General features: G+C 43.5%; 1 protein-coding gene across 1 annotated transcript in view; it reads left to right on the top strand.

Moving 5' to 3' along the window:
• Positions 1–4,901: 4,901 nt before the first annotated feature.
• Positions 4,902–19,957, top strand: part of Cd38 (CD38 molecule) — a 36,755-nt gene continuing 21,699 nt past the window's right edge. The window contains exon 1 of the mRNA XM_051200238.1: positions 4,902–5,344. Within this exon, the coding sequence (XP_051056195.1) occupies positions 5,103–5,344 (242 nt within the window). The 5' untranslated portion in view covers positions 4,902–5,102. The remainder of the gene's footprint in view (positions 5,345–19,957) is intronic.

Raw genomic sequence — 19,957 nt, 5'->3', positions numbered from 1 at the left:
GTCTTTGAAAAGAAAATGGCAATAGTCTTTTTAAGTGAAATTGTTGGGAGCAGGTCTCATTTCATTTTACAAGGCAGGAGGTGAAGCGCTATTACTCAGTAACTGGTTTTGAGCTTTGCACTTGCTGGGCAACTTGAAAGAAAACAAGCAGGTGGGATGGGGTGGGGGGAAGGGCAGAAGAGCCTGGGAAGTGCAACCGGATCAGAGATAAGGGAAGGAGACAAAGGCAAGCATTTTGCCTTCCGCCTCTCTATCTCTAGTTCAGATCTGGCTTGTGGGAATAACTCTCCAGGCCTCAGGGGGAAAAAATGGATGCCCAAAGTAAACTGGGGGAGTCATGCACTCACTCATTTGTTCAGTGAGCACTTCAGGACTTTAAATTGAATTCTGGGACACTAGCTTAGAAGAAACTCCAGAGTTGTGTTTGGTGTCTGGGTAGCTCATTTCTAAGCCTCTCAGACCTGTCTTGTTTCAGGGGGGTCTGCTGGCATCTGTGTTATTCATGCAGGAGAGTGTACACTTGGAGACCTACTGTGATGGTAATTCAGCTCTAAAACCATGTAGGAGACAAGACACTGGGCATGTCTATGGGGGTGGGGGTATTTTTCTAGATTGGGAATGTTCTTTCTGTTTTTAAATTAATTTTATTTAAATTTAAAACAATCTTATTTTACATACCAATCCCAGTTCCCTCTTCCTCCTGTCCTCCCATCCCCCCACCAACCGCCTGTCCCACCCCCTATCCACTGCTCAGGGAGGGTGAGGCCTCCCATGAGGGATCATCAAAGTCTGTTACTTTTGGGGCTTGAAACTAGGCCCTCCCCCGTGTACTAGATTGGGAATCTTCTAATTGGGGTAGCAAGATGCCCCCTAAATGTTTGCACCATGCTATGGGTTGGGATCCCAGTCTAAATAAAGAGAATGCCAACTGAGTGCTAGCTCCCATTGCTCTACACTTCCTGACTGAACATGCAAAAGGTCTGCCCCAAGCTGTCTCCATATAGTCTCCACCATGGTGGACAAGACTTTCAAGTCTTGGGCCCACAGCATCCCTTCCTATTCGGAAGATACTTTTGTCCCAGCAACCACCAAAGTTCCCGATATACCTGCCTCCACTTGGGAAGGTTTCCTGGAGAGCCTGAGACCAGAAGGGGCACCTGTGAAGGTCAAGCAAAGGCAGAGGAGAGCTTGGGCTGACTGGGGAGCCATGGAGGTTGGAGACCAAGGTGACTGTGGAAGAGGGATAAGCTGACAGGGGTCTGCATGCTGTGGGAAGTGAGAAAGATGGTCATGTTGGGGAAATTACATCTTAAAAACAATGACATCTGGACCACCTCCGCAGCTGTGGTGCATAGGAGGAGAGAGTGGATTAAGTTGGATTGGAGAGGAAGAAGGAAGTATTTTGTGACTCATCTGCAGGCAGCAGGGACCAACCTCCCCTGGGTTTTGTGGGTTGAGGGAGAGGAGGGCCTTGGAAGTTCCCAGCTTGAGCAGCTGTGTGTCCAGGAAGGATGCAGGTTAGAGGAGGAACTTAATGTTGCATTTGACCTGTGAAGTCACAGAGGCACAGATGTCCCTGCACTTCTAACCCTGCAGTCCCATCAGAATCGTGGCAGTAACATCTTGTCCTTTCTCTGCTTCTCATCTTCCGTTTGCTCTCACTTCAGTTTCTGTGGGACTTAGGAGCCACGCCCCCTATTTAAACCCTACCCTTGCTCACATTTTAAGCTCAGTGTTTACCCAGTGTTAAGGACTCCCACAATTCTCACATCTAAGCCCCAACCCCAGGCACCTGTACAGAAGTAATTAAAATGGGATCACTGAGGGTGGACTCAAATCCAGCACGAGGCATTTTTGTACAAACTGGAAATTAGGTCACAGGCTGTACAGCAGGGACCTCCTCAGCTAACACAGACACAGAAGAAGGGACAGTCTAAAGGCCAAGTGGAGAGGCCACAGAAGGAACCAGCTGTGCAGACACCTTGATCTTGAACTTCCAGCCTCCAGAACTGCAAGACAACAGATTTCCTTTGCTTAAGCCACCCAGTGTGTGATGCTCTGCTCTGACACTGCTAGCAGACAATTACTGACCCAGCTGTGTCCTTTTTCCGGTTTTTGTCTAAGCAGTGGGTGTGGCTGGACAAACACACACTAGCTCACTAACTGGCCTTTCCTTGAACTTTTGACCATTTAATGATACCCTGAGAACTCTTCCACTCCCCAGCCTGATTAGTCCCCATCAGTACATCACTGTACCCACAGGGGCTTTCTTTTCAGCTCATGGGAGAAGCGATCAGGAGAGAACATCCTTGTGTGTCATCACCAAGTCCCCAAAGTCTCAATCTCCAGCTCTTTTTTTTTTTTTTTATGTGAGAGGCTGGAGCTCCCGCCCACACCCCCACCATGCCTTGGATTCCTCTCCCCCTCTCCTGCATTTGTCAAGTGTTACTGGACTAGTGAGTCAGCTTATGAACCTCCAAAAGTGCTGGGATAAATCTAATTTCAGAACAGGATGCTCTTTCCTGAGTCCCAGGGTATTACTTCCTTTCTCATCACTGTGAGAAAATCGCTAACAGAGTCACTGAAAAGAGGAAAATTTCACTTGGGTTTAGATCGAGATCTCTTGGCTTTATGCTTTTGGTAGAATATTGTGGCATAGGGGAGTGATTCGCTTCAGGACCAACCAGGAGGCACAGAACTGAACAGGAAGTTGTCAGGGACAGCATTTAAGACGTTTATCCAGTGACTTGGCTCCTCCATTGTGGCCTCTCCTCCTAAATGCATATAACCTTCCAAAACAGCATCCTGCCCCAGTAACAAGAGTTCAAAGTCAAGAACTTGTAGAGGGTGCTACACATCCAAATTGTAATGCCCAGCATTGTCCACTTACATCCTTTCTCTGTTTCCTCTGCCATTATAAAAACAAACAACAAACAACTCCTCCTTTTAACACAGCTGCACTCTAACTTACTGATACCACACACACATTCTCTTGAACCTTCTGTGCTAGGCTATGTCCTTCTCATTCTCTGAAAATGTTCTCTCTTGTGCATGGGAAGAAGGATCAGCATTTGTGTGTTTGCTGTTCTTGCAGAAGACTGGAGTTCGCTCCTAGCATCTACATGGGGCAGCTTCCAGTCATTTACAACTTCAACTCTGGGGGACCTGATGCCCTATTTGGGCCTGTGTGAGCACACCACATATGAGCATGAACACACACACACACACACACACACACACACACACACACACACACGCACACATGCGTGCACACAAAATGTGTTTTGTTTTTTTTAAAGTTCCCTTTTGTCAAGAAGAACTGAGCTGTTCTTCCTTCTTGTTCAGAAGCCACCCTTCCAAGCTCCCTTTTCTGGGATTCCAGCACTTTTCTGGCTCCTGCCTCAAGCATGTGCCTCTAAACTTTGAAACTTCTGCCTGTTTCACAGTCTCTCTGTGACTTTATGGTCCTTTTTACAAGCCTGAAGCTCAGCTGAAGAAACAGCACGTACCAGGTCGGTCTATAACAGTGGTTGCTTGTCATTCCTCTGTGCTTGTCTCCTTTGACATCTCAAACTTACTGCATCTGAACAAAATTCTCCATGTATGCTTTTCCCCCCAAACTAGAGCTACTTCATCCCAGCTTTCATAATTTTATAGCTGGCAGTAGAATCCTTCCTTCGATCAGTTCTCAGACAGGTGGCTCACTGACCTTAACTGGTTTAATACTGAGGGGTGGGCTGGTGAAATGACCCAAAGGGTACAGTCCTCTGTTGTCAGGCCTGATGACCTGAATTCAACCTCTTGGACACACATGGTATAGGGAGACAAATAACTCCTCAGAGTTGTCCTTTGACCGTCCATTTTTATGCTTTGGTATATGTTCATACACACACACACAGATGCACACCAAATAAATAAACAAAATGGCAATAAAAATTTTTAAGAAATGAAATGCATACACACACAAAAAAAAGTCTTCCTGTCTTACATAGCTACAGAGACTTGCAGCTCACAACTTGCCTCCCTTCCCATTCTCTGGTCTAGCCACAATGACTGCCTTTCTATACCTTAAAAAGGGACAAGGGGCTTTCCAGCCTCAGCTCTTGCATCTAAAAAGCCCTCCGCCTGGAAAAAGAGTGTCCCATGGAACTCCTGTGTTATGATCTGTTATGTAACAAGCCTCTGTTTAAGTAATAGATGTCCTCCTGGGAGGGGAGGTAGGAAAAGCCACTGTATTTTGGGGTTCCCACTTGGGATGAAGCATTACTGCATGAGATGTGTTGCAAATATCCTGGGAGGGGAGGTAGGAAAAGACACTGTATTTTGGGGTTCCCACTTGGGATGAAGCATTACTGCATGAGATGTGTTGCAAATATCCCATCAAGTATAAAATCCCATCAATTCAGCAGCTCTCTTGAGCAAGCAGTAAAAACTTAACATTTGCTGAGCAGTCGCTTATTATGGCATAGGGATTATGCTAAACACCTAGGAGATATCAGCCCATCTAATCATAGCAAGCCATGATGGAATGAATGTGAATAGCTGCTTCAGAGAGGCGGGTTAATTTAACACTTTAACAGCCAGGACTGGGTTTGAAGTGAGACCCTGGAGAGGAGAAACAGACTGAAGCTGCCGTTTTAAAGATGTTGGGACAGGGTTGTATCAAAGTTCAGAAGTAGAGGTAGGGTATTCGTTGCCAGCCATTGGGTGAACTGGAAGGGGGGAGGGGGGAGGAGAGAGAATGAATGTTGGGCAGATCTTACCCTCCAGGGAGCACAGGTAGCCAAAGTGTCAAATGTACAAGTGACAGAAGGTGCTGCCCAGGAGTATGCCCAAGCTGTTTGTGCACCTGAAGAGGCTAAGGTACCGGCTTCGGGAGAAGGAGGCTCTGGGCTCCAGGGTCTGGAAGAAAGCAGCTGGAGTGTCTATTGACATCCTTAAAACCTTATTGGTCCAGTCACCCGCGCAACTTTGAAGCAGGGGTAAGGGGTGGGAAAGGAAACAGATAAAAGGCAAGTGAAAGAAAGGAGGAGGGGCAGGCTTCCACCCAGTCAGCACTGAGCCCTCTTCCCGCCTAGCCTAGGCTGGTCTCCAGGAGCCCCATGGCCAACTATGAATTTAGCCAGGTGTCTGGGGACAGACCCTGCTGCCGCCTCTCTAGGAAAGCCCAGATCTGTCTCGGAGTAGGTCTCATACTTCTGATCGCGTCCATAGTGATCGCGGTCATCTTTCTCTGGCCCCGAGCACCTCTGGTGTGGAGAGGGGAGCCTACCACGAAGCACTTTCCTGAGATCTTCCTGGGACGGTGTCTCATCTACACGCAAATCCTCCAGCCTGAGATGAGGTGAGTTGGCATTTGAGGCACTCACTTGCTGGGCGCGGTGCATAGCTGGACACCGGGGAGGGGAGGCAGGCTGTGACCCAGCTGGAGTTCGCGCGAGGGGTGGGGGTGGAGGGAGCGTCCAGACTGTCCCAAACAAAGAATCGTGTATTGCGGGTCAGCTGGGAGTCCAGAGGCAGCGCTGAAAAGGAGTCGGATGAGCCCTAAGCCCCCTGTGCAAGTTACCAGAACCCTGCCTCCTGGGGCTGTGTGTGGGAGGTTGTAGTGCCTGCAAAGGGGTGGCTGATCCGTGCTGAGTTCTGCCAAGATGCTCCCCTCCCATGGCGGGAGTCTGAGCAGGGACAGAATATGACTAGCAGGCACAGGGACTTTACACTGCCATGTGACTTGTGGTTTCGATCTGCCACACTCCATGCCCAGAAAGTTATGGTCACAGGTCACACTTGACCTGAGCATGCTGTGGGGGTGGAGGGAGTCAGAGAGGACAGATGCCTGCCTGGAGTTCTATTTATCTTTATAAAGTCAGCATCGTGGAGTAGTAGTTCATGCGAGTAACTCCAGCACTAAGGAGACTGGTACAGGAGGATTGCTGTGAGTTGGAGGTTGGCTAGGGCTGCCCTGCTACATTGTAAATTCTGGGACAGGCTTGGGTCGCTCAGGGAGACCAGCCTTAAATTAAATACAGTAATGAATTAAAACACAAACCAAATAAAACACAAGCCCAAACAGCATCCTCATCCTTTTTGTACCTGATATTTAGTAAAACAAACAATCACAGACTATAAAACTGAAATAGTACCCATCAGATAACTGGATCAGCTTGGTGAACCTATGCAGATTCCTGGGAACAGCGCCTGAATCAGCCCATAGAAACCAGCCCTCATACCCACTTGCACCTACTACCTGCCCCAAAGGGAAGGAGGGCGTTTTTGCACCTCCCACCCCCCATCCTAGTATAGAACTGATTTCTGAAGTCAAACAGGAAGCACGACCGGCTGGAAAGGCATGCCCAGAAGCTCAGTTTAACATTCTGCCTTGAGCTGCACAAGTTTCCCGGAAGCTCAGTGGTTTGGGTCTTGGTCTTACTTGAAAATGTTCATGTCAAAACAATCTCAGAGTCCTGATGAATATTTTGCTTACAGATTTTTCAGTGATAATGGCTGTTCAATCATTTTGAGTAAATCCACCATGATTAGCAAACTGGATGTGAGGAATTGGCATGATGTGTGCTTAGAATTAACCCTGTGGAGTGTAGATTGACAGATTGGCAAGCTCTTTTCAAACTGTCCATTCAAATGCATGTATAAGCAGTTAGTAAGTATTTAATTATTTGCATTAGTCAAATCATAATCAATTTGAAGATAACAGGATTAACTGATAACATTGCACGTATTTAATGTGTGTGTGTGTGTGTGTGTGTGTGTGTGTGTGTGTGCGCGCACACACACTCATGTGCTCTCGTGCACATGTCCCACCATATACATGTGAGGGTCATGGAATCAGGTCTGTCCCTCACAATGTACATTCTGGGAATCAAATTCAGGTCCTTGGGTTTGGAAGCAAGCATCCCTACTGACTGGTCCACTTTATTGGCCTAATCTGTTAATATTATAATGTTCATCTTATCAGACGTCACACAACACACACACACATACACATGTGTGCAGGCTCACGTGCATATTTTATGTGAATAGATTAGTGATAGATATTGTGTGCCAGGCACTTAAAAATAACCAATTGTGTAGTCCTTTAGCAGCCACAACAGAGCTGAGCTGTGTCTCAGTGGCAGGGTTCTTGCCTAGTTTACACAGTGCCCAGGGTTCATCCCCAGCATCACAGTAGATGAATGAATGGAAGAGACTAGAACAGAAGACAATCACATAGAGGGAGTTACGACTGATATACCCTCTTTACAGATGAGCAAAATAAACTTTGAGTAAACTGTCTACACGTGGTTGTAGGCACTGAACTCCCAAGGCACTAAACTAACTGCTATGCATGCTTTGTATGTAGAGTGGCTGTGAGGTTTATAGGCCATGTGTAGAGAGACCTTTGAAACAGGAAAGAAACAATAATTATAAGCATAACGAGTCAACAAGTTTAGCCTGAACCCATGGCACTTTTATCCTCCCATGGTTTGAGAATATGAACTCTGAAGCCAGATCATTTGAGCTTGAATCTTGGTTCTGTCACAGTACCATCTTGGAACAGGGCCTCAATGTATATTTGCTCTAGTGTGTTCTCTCCATGTAAAATGGAAACATTAATGACTATAGCCAGCACCTGGAGAAATGAAGAGGACTAAGAGGAATAATCTTGTCATGGTAAATGCTCGAAATGTTACTGCTATGTAAATGTAGTGTTTCAGACACCTCTCCACAGTGACAAACACAGATTAAGTTGGATCATTTGTGTATTAAATCACAGTCCCATAATTGAGTCCAATGCTGAAAGTTACAATGTTTTTAATTTATTGAGCAATTTTGTTAGCCCAACACTTAATAGTTGGGGTCTTTCATATTGATGCACAAAAATCTACCTCATTCTAATATATGGTAGATGTAATCATTTCTGGTTGACAAACATTTAACTTCCAATTTGTAATTACATATCTCTATTACATTTGGGGAGCATGTGGGCAGCTGGAGGGCAACTTGTATGAGCTTTGTCTCCCACACTGTGTAGGTTCTAGAAATCAAACTCAGGTGTTCAGGCTTGGCAGCAATCCCCTTTATTCAGTGAGCCACCTTGCTGGCCCATTTTATAATTTTTCAGTCCCATTCATTCATTCAATAAGTGTTTTTGAGCCCCTACTGTGTTCCAGGCAGTGATCTGGCTACTAATGGCAGAGGAGTAACAGGATTCCAATTCTTGTGCAACCTTCCTTCTGCAATGAACATCCTCAACTTCTGCCTTCACGTTTCTACTGGAGTGTTATGTATGACAGATCCAGAGATTGAATTCCTGGGTAAAATGAGATATTATGACTGTTTTAGTTAGGTTTTCTATTGCTGGGAAGAGATACTATGACGACAACAACTTATTTGTTTGTTTTGTATTTAGAGACAGGGTTTTTTCTGTATTGCTTTGGAGGTTATCCTGAAACTTGCTCTGTAGACCAGGCTGGCCTCGAACTCACAGAGATCTGCCTGCTTCTGCCTCCCAAGTGCTGGGATTAAAGGCAGGCGTGAGCCTGGCTACAGCAACTCTTATAAAGGAAAAAAAGTTTAACTGGGGCTGGTTGAGAGACTTAGTCCATTATCATCATGGTGGGAAGCAGGGTGTCACACAGGCAGACATGGTGCTGGAGAAGGAGCCAAGAATTCCAGGCTTGGCAGGCAGCAGGAAGAGAGAGAGAGACAGTTGGCCTGGTTTGAGCTTCTGAAGCATCAGAGCCCACACACAGTGACACTTCCTCCAACAAGGCTACATCTCCTAATAGTGCCACTCTTCATAAGCCTACGGGGATCATTTTCATTCAGACTACCACAGTGTATATTTTAAGTTTCAGTTGTTTTTGAATTCCAGATGTTTCCAAATCTTTTCTGAAATAGTTTTATTATTTCACACTCCTGTATCAGTTTACAGGGCCTACTTCTCCACAATTTGACCATTATTGAATATCTTAAACTTTTTTTTTTTAGTTAGAAGAATAGAAAAACATTACCTAAGTTTCCCTGTTTGTCAGCAAGCCTTAGTTCTTGTCTGACTTTTGTCCATTTAAATTCTGTTCAGATCTTCACCCTTTCTTTTGAGTTACCTACATATGTGTTTGGGGGTTCTTCATGTTTCTAGATAATATTTACACACACATACACAAAGTGCCTTGCAGCCACATCACTGAGACCTCCGCCCTGCGAACACTTTTTTTTCTGACATTTTCATCATTATCTTGCAGTTGTTTCTTATTTTGATACCCTTATCAAGAAACAGAGAATGGCAATTTTATTTTCAAACCTAGCTGACTGGAAGTGTTTGCTTCAGATTCTGCACTGAGAATCCAGAATTCTTCCCTTGCTGTATCTATGCTTTCTCTTGTACAACTAAAAAGGGGAAAAATAATTTGGCTTTCAATATTCTACTCTAAGGCTTCTGAGGCAAAGCCTTGGGTTCCTGAGGGGTGTCATGCATCTTCACTTTTGCAGTTGACAGGGTTACAACATCTTGTAACACTTCTGCAAGGGGCTGCCTTGTTTCCAGCCTCTAACAACCACTTCCTGTGTGTCCATCAAGTCAGCATGATAGTCTCTCCTTGAGACCTTTTGTCTTCTGTCTGACATCCAGTGTCAGTGCTGATGTCACAGGATCTCCAGAGAAATAAATGCAAGTAGTGTGGGGGAGGGAGTTGGGAAGGGTGAGGTAGAATTGGTCCATGTGATCAAGGAGGCTGGCAATTCAAAACACCTGCGATCTAAAGTGTCAGGTTGGGAGCTCTAGAGTTGCTGATGCTGCAGCTTTAATGTGAAGGAGGTCTGGCTGGATCCCCTTACCTCCTGGAACCTTACTTAGTCTTTTTGCTTAAGGCCTGACAAGATGTGACCCATTCACAATTATGGTGGGTGATGTTATTTCTACCAGGTCTATGTTTTAATGTCACTTCCATGTAATTGAACACATTCATAGTGGCAGGCAGACATGTTTGAGCAAACGTCTGTGTCATGTATGGTGATGACACTTTCAATGACTTGTCTGTCTCCAGATTTTATAAATTCAAAATCTTATTGCTAGACACCATTTTTTTCTATGTCTCTATAATAAACCACCATTTCCCAATTCAATGACTTACACCAAGGATCATTTACATTCCATGCTTCTGTGGGAGAACAGGGATCATCTTGGGGCCAGCCTCATTCAAAGTCATCTGGGTCTGCTATCACTCAGGGCATTATTCAAGATGTCTTGCTTTGACGACTGACATCTTTGCAGAGATGGGATTTTGAAACCTCAAAGCCCACTCTTAATGACACACCTTCTCCAACAAGACCACACCTCCAGCAAGGCCACACCTCCTAATCCTATCCAAACAGTTTCACCGACTGGAGCCTGAGGGGCCCATTTGCATTCAAGCCACTACAGGACTCACAGGTTTAGAGGGTTAGAGTCCATGACCATCATGGTTTGGAGCATGGTACATTGTGCTTGAGCGTTAGCTGAGAGGTCACATCTTGAGACACAACCATGAGGTAGATGGAAATATACACACTGGTAATGGAGTGAGATTTTTTTTTATAAACCTCAAAGCCTGCTCCAGTAACACACCTCCTCCAACAAGGTCTTCCTAATACTTCCCAAACAATTCCACCAACTGGGGTCCAAGTATGCATACATGTGATTCTATGGGAGCCGTTCTCTTTCAAACCATCACAACCTTGCTAAATAACCTAGACTAGCTGGCCAGGCAATCTCAGGCATCTGCCTGTCTCTGCCTCCCTTGCACTGTGTTGCACGCCACCACACTTGGATTTTAACAGTCATTCTGGAGCTATAACTCCGGTCCTTATGCTTGCAAGGCCACTACTTTACCAGTGGAGCCATCTCCTTAACATTGCACCTTTTATGATTTTTATCTTTCTCACCTGCTCTTCTCCTTCCTGAACTTTTTAAAAATCTTCTTATCCTGACAACACTCACCTACCAGTTTATCTGTTCTGGGCAACAGGATTAACTTCCACTATCAACATGACAGGGTTAAGGTTTGTGTATTATAACATTGGTGAGATACACCCTGTTTTCTTTTGTTTGCTTGCTTTCTTGTTTGTTTTTTGCAGTTTCCAGAGAGCTTTAAGGAAGAAGGAAGATCCATCCTAAACATGTGGGAGAGGAGAGGGTGGGACATCACCCTTTGTGCTGGGATCCTGGGCTGGACAACAAGCAGGGAGGGAGGAGAAAAAGAATCAGCCATGTCCTGGCATCACCCTTCCCCTTTCTCTGCTTCTTGGTCAGGGTCACAGATTTAGCTACTCCTGCCTCCATGCTTTCCTTGCTGTGGTGGAGTGAGTGTGCGCCAAAGCAAACCCTTCCGTCCTTTCATCCTCCCTTAAGTTTGGGTTTTGCTTTACTTTGTGCTTTATTTGGTGTGCATGTGTGAATTGTAATGGTTAATAATGAATGTCCACTTCACAGGGTCTAGAAGACAAATTTGTGGGCATGCCTGTGAGGGGCTTTTCAGACTTGGTTAACTGAAGTAGGAAGCCCCAGCATGAATGTGTTTAGTAGCATTCTAAGAGGTTTGCTTTTGGACAGAATAAAAAGGAGAAAGCCAGACAGGTACCCACGTTAATCTCACTATGCTTCCTGACTGTGGAAGCAGTGTGATCTGTCTCTTTCTTGCGCTTCAGCCACCATGATAGACTATGACCTCAAAATATGAGCCACAAGCAAGCCTTCCCCTTAAAAGTACCTTTTGTCAAGTGTTTTCAAAAGTAAGTCAATGAACACATCAGTTATTTGTTTTCAGTGACAAGAAAAGTAACTAATACATGGGGTTTGAACCCAGGCTCTTGTGTGTGCTAAGCACACTCCCCAAAGCTTGGCTTTGAAGATAAAACTCAACTCTCTAAGTTGAACCAGGAACATTGAATGTAGAATATACTTGAAGAAGAATCACCCTTGGTCCCCCTATCTTGAAGGCTACACTTAGGAGCTATCTTCTGACTAAGATGGCCATTGACATGCTGAGAGACACAGCTCCAGGACTTACCAGAGTGTTCACAGGCTGTCAACACTGCCAGCAGCTTCTGGCACTGTGGGAGAGCATTAAATGTTCATGAGACGTTTAGGATCCAGAGTATGTACAGAGATAGGAGAGAGCCTGATGGTGGGTTGCAGATCCAGCACACAGAACAAGATGGGTCTCTAGAGAGGGGCTTGGTTGGTGTGACTTAAGTCGCATGACTCTCCCTTCTTGGTGAAGATCAGCTTCCCCTTGGATTTTGGGGATGTCGGCCACTGGTGACAGCTGAAGACACTGGAGGTTAGGCAAGAGTACATGGGTATAAATAGCATATGAAAGATCCCTCCATCACAGCCACAGGGGATGCTGAGAGCCAGAGAGGTGGGGTTCTAATTCACCTTACCACCCCTATTTACCTCATGTGTTGCTCATCATATTCTGGTCTCTTTGTCAAAGCCTTTCAGATCGAACACACTTATGTTAATATCAAGATGGCTGGACTGTAAATGATTAAAGAGTCAGAGAACACTCCTGTTTTTCTGATTAATTTCTTTTTCACATTTGGCTGACTTTCCTTATTCCTTTGTTTTCAGATGACAATTTTTAAGATTATCCTTTGCTTCTTCTTCTTCAAAATTTCTGGGTTTTCTAGGAGGCCAAGTCTGTGCATTTTACTTCCCTATGACTTCCACTTTGATAGTCTCAGCATTTTATTTAAGTCATGATGAAAGCAGAAAATTGGTACAAACACAGGGTAAAGACTTTGTGATCTGAGATGGAACTGCCAGACCATTGAACCCAAATAAACCCAGCCCCTTTATGTAAGAATGTGTCAGACATTGCATTACAGTGACAGAGAACTGATTAATCAGGGGGAAAGGCTAGAACAATTAACAGATTCAGCAGCAGGTGACCCATGTCATCACAACTTGGGAATATTTTCAAAGTGCAAGTTTCTACAGGAGTGTGACTTTCATAGCTCAGAGATCTACACACATTAGAGGTCTATGTATTCATTTGTGACATGCTTGAAAGAGAGCATGTGAAATGTAATAAGAACAGGACTTGGAGCCAGAGAGACAGGGCTTTAAATATTCCCTTATGAGGGAGTCAATAAAATGATAAATTCACTTCAAAAATATTTTGAGACACTTTGTATCTGCTAGTACTTAAAATAAACATTAGACTAAGATAGCTATGTTAGATATAAAATGAGCTAATGTTCTAGAAGGCAGTATGAGGCAGAAATTCCATGATTATCTTGTTGCCACACACAAAATTATTTGTGTCTCTAAGAGACAAGAATGGCAATCTACCCTCTAACTTAAAAGGTTGGATCTATAACTTCATATGAAAAGGAATGAAGGACATATTCCACGAGGTAGCTGTTCTTTTAGTAAATCTTTCCAACAGTACCTGTCATAGTCTATTGTTACTGGTATAATGAAGTACAGGATGTTTGGAAATAGATGAAGGAAAGAAAAGTTTGGCTCACAATGTCAGAAGTCTAAGAACATAGTGCTGCATCTCCTGGTCTGGTCTGCGGAGAGGACTTTCTGGTTACATCATAGCATGGCAGATGGCATCATGATGATGATAGCTGCAGAAAATATGGCCCAGTCATACAGGAAGCCAGAGACTAGAGAAGAACTGCCCGGTCCTCACAGGAACTAACCCTGCCTTCTGAACAGGACTGATTTATTTGGAGAGTGATTAGCCATGACTTAAGCATCTTCTATGAGGTCCCATCTCTTAAAGGTCCCAACCTCTACACTGTCACATGGTCACGCTCCCATCATAGAAACCTTTGGAGTGCAGGCACAGACCATTGCCAAACTCTGGCGACACTGCAGTATGGCACTGCAAACAAATGATGTCTTTTGGCCCTATTTTAGCTTTCCTTCTCAGTTTTAAGTATTCTGTAACATATTTATCCGTGAAAACTGTCACTCCTCTGTATATACGGGAAGTTGGTCTTAGGATGCCTGGGACTCTCAGAAGGCTACAAAACTCTGTATGCTAAAGTTCTTTCGTAAGACCCTGAGATAGTTGCATTATCATCTTCACTTTGTCACTCATTTTATGTCTTCTGTGGATTTCTAATACAACACAAATGCTACATTAAGTGTTATCATATCACTCAGCCCAGGGAATGATATCAAGGGGACAGAGTGTGTATATGTTTGGTATGGAGGCAACTTATTCTGGATATTTTCAATTGGCAGTGCTTTGGATTCCCAGGTGTGGCAGCCACAGTACAGACGGCCAGCTGTACTTCTGAACTCTTGCAGCTTCTAACAGGGAACAAATCACACAGCACTCTTCCAGACCTTAAATTCTCACAGGCAGAGGTAGGCGGGAAACAAAAGAGTACATACGCCCTCTAGTAAGTGTAAGTGGCGGGGAAAGCTGAAAAGGATGTGGAGGAGAATTTATATTCTCAATTATGGGAGCGGAACAAGGGCAGCCCGTGTTTGTTCTTCCAGGATGTCCATGAAGAAACAATATAACTTTGATTTGTTCTAATGCACAGTCATGTTTTACACTGTATGGGTGTATTATAAGTTTTCTTTCACCTATATCAGTTAGTATATGGAACAGAATGGCCATTTGGCTCAGGATTTTCCACCCTCTGGGTTTGGATGGTTACATTCTTGTGGTGCTCCTTGTTTGTTTTTATGCTTTCATTGATTACTATTGAATGTGTGTGCATGATGCGTGTGAGTGCACATGTGCATGGGTGCACACGTGTTATGGAGCGTGTGTGGAGGTCAGTGTTCTCCTTCCACCTTCATGTGGGTCTCATGGAACACAGTCAGGTTGTCAAGCTAGCTCTGGGGTCTGCTGCGTCCCCTCACTGGGCTGCTTAACACACTCTTTGGGAGCAGTGCTGCCTGTGAACTGACAGCCAGGTTAGAGTCGCCTCGCCTTCGGAATGCAGCGGGAATATCTCACAGAGGCAGCTTTCTTTCTAGCATCACGTCTAAAGCCCCAGGATGCCACGTGGTCCCACCATGTGAAGGTTATTAGAGCTGGGTGCTGTGTGCCTGGGCCCCGTGTTCTCAAGTTCCACACTGACTTTTCATCCTGTCCCTTTGGTAGTATCTGATGATCATGGCCAAGATTAATCAGTTCAGTGGGGGTTATCGAATCAGAATTATTGTACTGGAAAAGTCCTTTGCTGGTGTATTTGCTATACTTCTTCTAAGCAGAAGGCTTTCTTCACTGGTTGTCCTGAAAGAGAGGTCATAAAAAGAAAGGCTTATAAGTGCCCGATTCTTTATTTTTATCAATCAGGTGGCAAACGTATTAGTCAGGGCTCTTCATAGAAACAGAGCCAGTAATAAATGTAGATGGGTAGACAAGAGGGGAATTTGCTAGTAGAACTGGCTCGTGCGATTATGATGACTTTTAAGTCTGGCGACCAAAGGATGCCAGCAGTATTGCTCAGTCCCAAGTCTGGGGCCTCAGAGTCACAGTAGCCAATGATGTCACACTAAATCTGGGACCAAAATCCAGAGGATCAGGCTGGCTGCTGGTATAAGGCCAGGACTCCTAGGACCATAGAACCTGAACCACTGATACACAAAGCAGGAGGGCACACTCTCAGGGCAAGAACCAATCCTCAGTCCTCAGTGTTCCAAACTTACCTTGTACCTGTCCTGCCATAGAGATGGGATTGTCTATGTTGGTAGAAATTTAGAGGGTGTGTTAGAGCCACTCAGTGCAGCCTGGTATGATCTTTCTAGATGATAGTAGATAGTTCTAGAAGATAGTATTTTTAGTATTTTATTTTTTGAAATTGTGTGTGTGTGTGTGTGTGTGTGTGTGTGTGTGTGTGTGTGTATGCATGTGCGCATCTGCACTTGCATGTAAATTCAGGGCCTTTGGAGGTCAGAAAAGATTGTTGGATCCCTTGGAGGTGAACTTATAGGAAGTTTTCAGCTGCTCAATGTGGGTGCTGAGAATAAAACTCAAGTCCTCTGGAAGAGCAGTAAATGCTCCTTAACAGCTGAGCCATCCCTCAGGCCACTGGAAGACATAAACATTATGAGGTCATGTGTATAAATCCAGAAGAAAAGTACAAGGCTTTGATATTATTAATTTTATGTTTGCATTTCATGTCTCTTATACTGAAAGTCTTAGCTCCTTGTAACAATATAATTATGTGTTTGCTTTATTTCTGGCTATGTGATGTATAATTGTTACATATTTATTTTATGCTTATGTCATCATTCTTATTAGCACACTATATTTTAAGTGACATGAGCTATCTTCAAGGTCCTTTTTTGACAAGACAAAATATATGCCACTAATAATGTGTATTGAAAGTACTATGTACTGGCTGGCATGTCACTACATAATTAAAGAAGACATCATGTTAGCTGTCTCACTGAGACTAGATAGTAGCAAGACAAGAAAGTCATTCAGAGGCTGTTGAGTTAATTTTTCTTTAGTCCATTCCAGTATCACTGCTATTCACCTTAACCAATTGTTAGTTTCCCGTCTTCATCTCACTTGACCAATCAGAATCACTAGACAGAACTGATTTCACCCCCTCCTTGTGGAGCTCTCAACACACTGTTTGCTTCCAAATTCATAACCTCACCCAAAACTTCACTGCCCCAAGACTCACACAACCCAACTTCCTATTGCAAAATTCCCACTTAGAAGGCAGTGGGGGGTGGGTTACAAAACTCATTTGTACAAATTCAAATCGCTGGTGCCTTTCTCAATTTGTTTCACTCCACTCTTTCCTCTTTTGAAATAGCAACTTATTCTCTAGTAGTTCAACTAAAAAAGAAAAAAAAAAAAAAAAAAAAAAAACCAAAAAACGTTGGCATCACTTCTCTCTCCCTTTTTCCCCTTCACATTCCACATATAACCACATACTTAATGAAATGGGCTCTACTATCAAAATATATCCAGCTGCTGTGGGTACCTGTGTTCATCACATCATTAAGAAGCTGAGGCTCACTGTTTTAAGGTCAGCCTGGGTTATATGGTGAATCTGAGGTCAGCCTGAGCATGAGTCTTGTCTGTCTCCTGTCCCAAATGTGCCCAGAGTATGTCCACTTCCCACCACATCTGTCACTATCTACCCAAATCACAGTCATCTTTCATCTGGATTTTTTCCGGGAAGAACAAAAATAGGATACAGCTGGTAAGCAAAATGGAAGAAACCAGGGAGTCATTGGAGAGGCTGAACCTTTTAAGTAGGTTGAGAAATCTTCTAAGTGAAGAATGCCTCTAAAAATCCACAATGTTCAATGGTCATTACGATTGCCATTTCAATATCAAATGCAGCATTTTTTATTTTTAGTAGACATTATTTACTGAATATATTTAGTGGTCATTATTTACTGAAACAACCAATTTTCATAGGAAACACAGCCTAATTTACTTACATGCAGTTAAATGGAATTACATAATCAAAAATACAAAACATACATGTATTTACAAAAAAGGTAAATGCACATCCAAGCAGATGAAAACAGAAGTCCTTGCCTGTGCTCTAGAGGTGTCTGGCAGCTGAGGCAAAGACAGTTTCTTTTACAAAGTGTCAGACACGGTATATACACATGGGAGAAGGTGGTGTTGCATATATGATTTCCTTTCTCTGCTTTCTGTTGCTGGGATAAACACCATGGCCCAAAGCAACTTGGAGAGGAAAGGGTTTATTTCACCAAATTGGTGTGGAGTAGGACACGGTTTTCTGGCAAAGTGACTGCAGAATTGATTCTTGTTCTTTGAGAAACTACTTGGAAATTGATCGGGTCAGGATACTGAAAAGATCAGTCTTCTCAAAGGAGAAGTGAGTGGTAAGAATAGATTTAAGATGCTGAGAAAAAAACAAAACAGGAAACAGTGAAGATGAAGAATGGGTCTCCTGTGCACATGTGTTAGGAAGGGTCCAGAAGGGGAGGGTGGTTATATTCATACGCTGATATGGATGGGAATGAGATTGTTTTTTTTTTACTGATAAATACCCACTCTGGAGGAGGTGATGATGAAACAGGAAAGTAACAACTGAAGTCAGAAATATGGAGTCAAGCAAATGAGAGACTAATACTTTCCTTCCCTTTAATGACTGACTTTTTTCTTTTTTTCAAACAATGAAAAGGAAGCCTGCCCATTGTAGAACACTTGCTTAGAAATTTAAAATACAAGATGAAGAATGTTAAACCAATTAATACCCAGTTAGAATCCTAAACAGGGGTAGCCCCACCCTTTCAAAACTGCATAAAATTTAAAATGAACAAAGCAATCCATGCATTGAAAAAAAAAAAAAAAAAAAAAAAAAGGACAAAAGCAACCCATGCCTGCTCAAGCAGATATCTTCAGCACTAAGCAGTTTAAACAAACAATGCACTTAAAATATTTTGTAATGAAAATCATTTTAGTTGTTACAGTGTTTTCTCTTCACCAGACTGTGTCAAATGTGGCATACACACACACACACACACACACACACACACACACACACACACACACACACACCCCTGGGGGAAGTTTGACTCTGCAAATATTACTGTCCTGGTTTGATTTTTGTTGCTATCATAAACACCATGACCAAAAGCAACTGAGTGAGACAGGGGGACTGTTTGCTTTTCTAGGTCACAGCACATTACTGAAGGAGGCAGGAACTCAGAGTCACATCAAGGCAGGGACTGAAGTAGGGCCATTGAGAAACACGGCCAGCTAGCTTGCTCTCTAACTTGTGTGTTCTCATTTACCAAGTTAGCTTTTCCTCACTCTCCTACACCAGCTGATTCTCTCCCTGTTTCATTTACCTCAGCCAGCACCTTCTGTCAATGTCTTAAAGATAAGGACGTTAAATCAAGAACAGTTTAAACACATTAAGATGTCCATGGGACATTAGGAACTTCCCTTTTGGATCAATAACACATTAGAAAAATCAAAGTGCCATACCTTTCTTTCTGTTTTCAAAGAAGTGCTAGTTACAGATGAATAGTTACAAAAACACCTCCCTCAATTTCTTTTCCCCTTTTCTCAGAGACTAACCGTGCCATTTGTTTCCTCTCATAGCTTTCTAGAAACACTCCCAGCACAGGGGCAGCAAGTGCTCTTGTTTTCAACATATTTTCTCTGTGTGTCTTACTTCCCTCTTCCTCTACATTTAACAGTGATCTTGACAAAGAGCATAGTTAACAGAGTCACACTTGACGGATTTACTATACACAAGATTTACATACAGGGACACTTTCAGTTCTTTCGTTTTCCCAATATTTCCTAAGCAATGCTAGAATAAAGTCTGTGTATGTATATGTGTGCTTGTTCAAGATAGAATCCTAGGAGTAAATTAGTTAAGACATATGTTATTTTTTATTTTTTAAAATGCCAATTTCTCTTCTTGGGGCAGCTGTCTTCTTGACACAGGGAGTGTTTCCGTTTTCTCACGCCTTGACTCTGCCTTGTGTCCTCAACTTGCTGATCATCAGTATGATATGAAAAGGTACCAACTCCTCTTCTTAATGTGTGTTTATTGCACACGTTTGTTCTGTGGAATTAACTGTTTTTTCAAGTGAAGGGTGTTTTACAATTTCAATGGCATTTACCTATGCCCAAATATGACTCACGGAATGTACCATGGTTACTTTCACTGTTTTTTTTTTTTTTTTTATTTGCTAGAGCTGCCATAGCAAGGTACTTACTACATGTGTGACTTCAACAACAGAAATGTGCTATCTGACAGTCTGGAGGCAGAAGTCAAAAGAGGAGATCTATTCAGGGGCGGCCCCTGCAGGCTGTGAGGGACTCTGATCCATGCCTTGCTCCTGGGATCTTCAGACATCCTTGGCAGGGTAGGAGGGGTTCCCAGGAGCTCTTCATACTGTGTTCTCTCTGTATATACCTGTTTTTACACCTAACTTTTCCTCTGTGTGTGCGCATGCACATGTGGGCCAGAGAACACTGGGTAT

Source organism: Phodopus roborovskii, unplaced genomic scaffold (assembly GCF_943737965.1).
Source record: "Phodopus roborovskii unplaced genomic scaffold, PHOROB, whole genome shotgun sequence".
NCBI classification, from domain to species: domain Eukaryota; kingdom Metazoa; phylum Chordata; class Mammalia; order Rodentia; family Cricetidae; genus Phodopus; species Phodopus roborovskii.
This window is presented reverse-complemented; position numbering and strand designations above follow the sequence as displayed.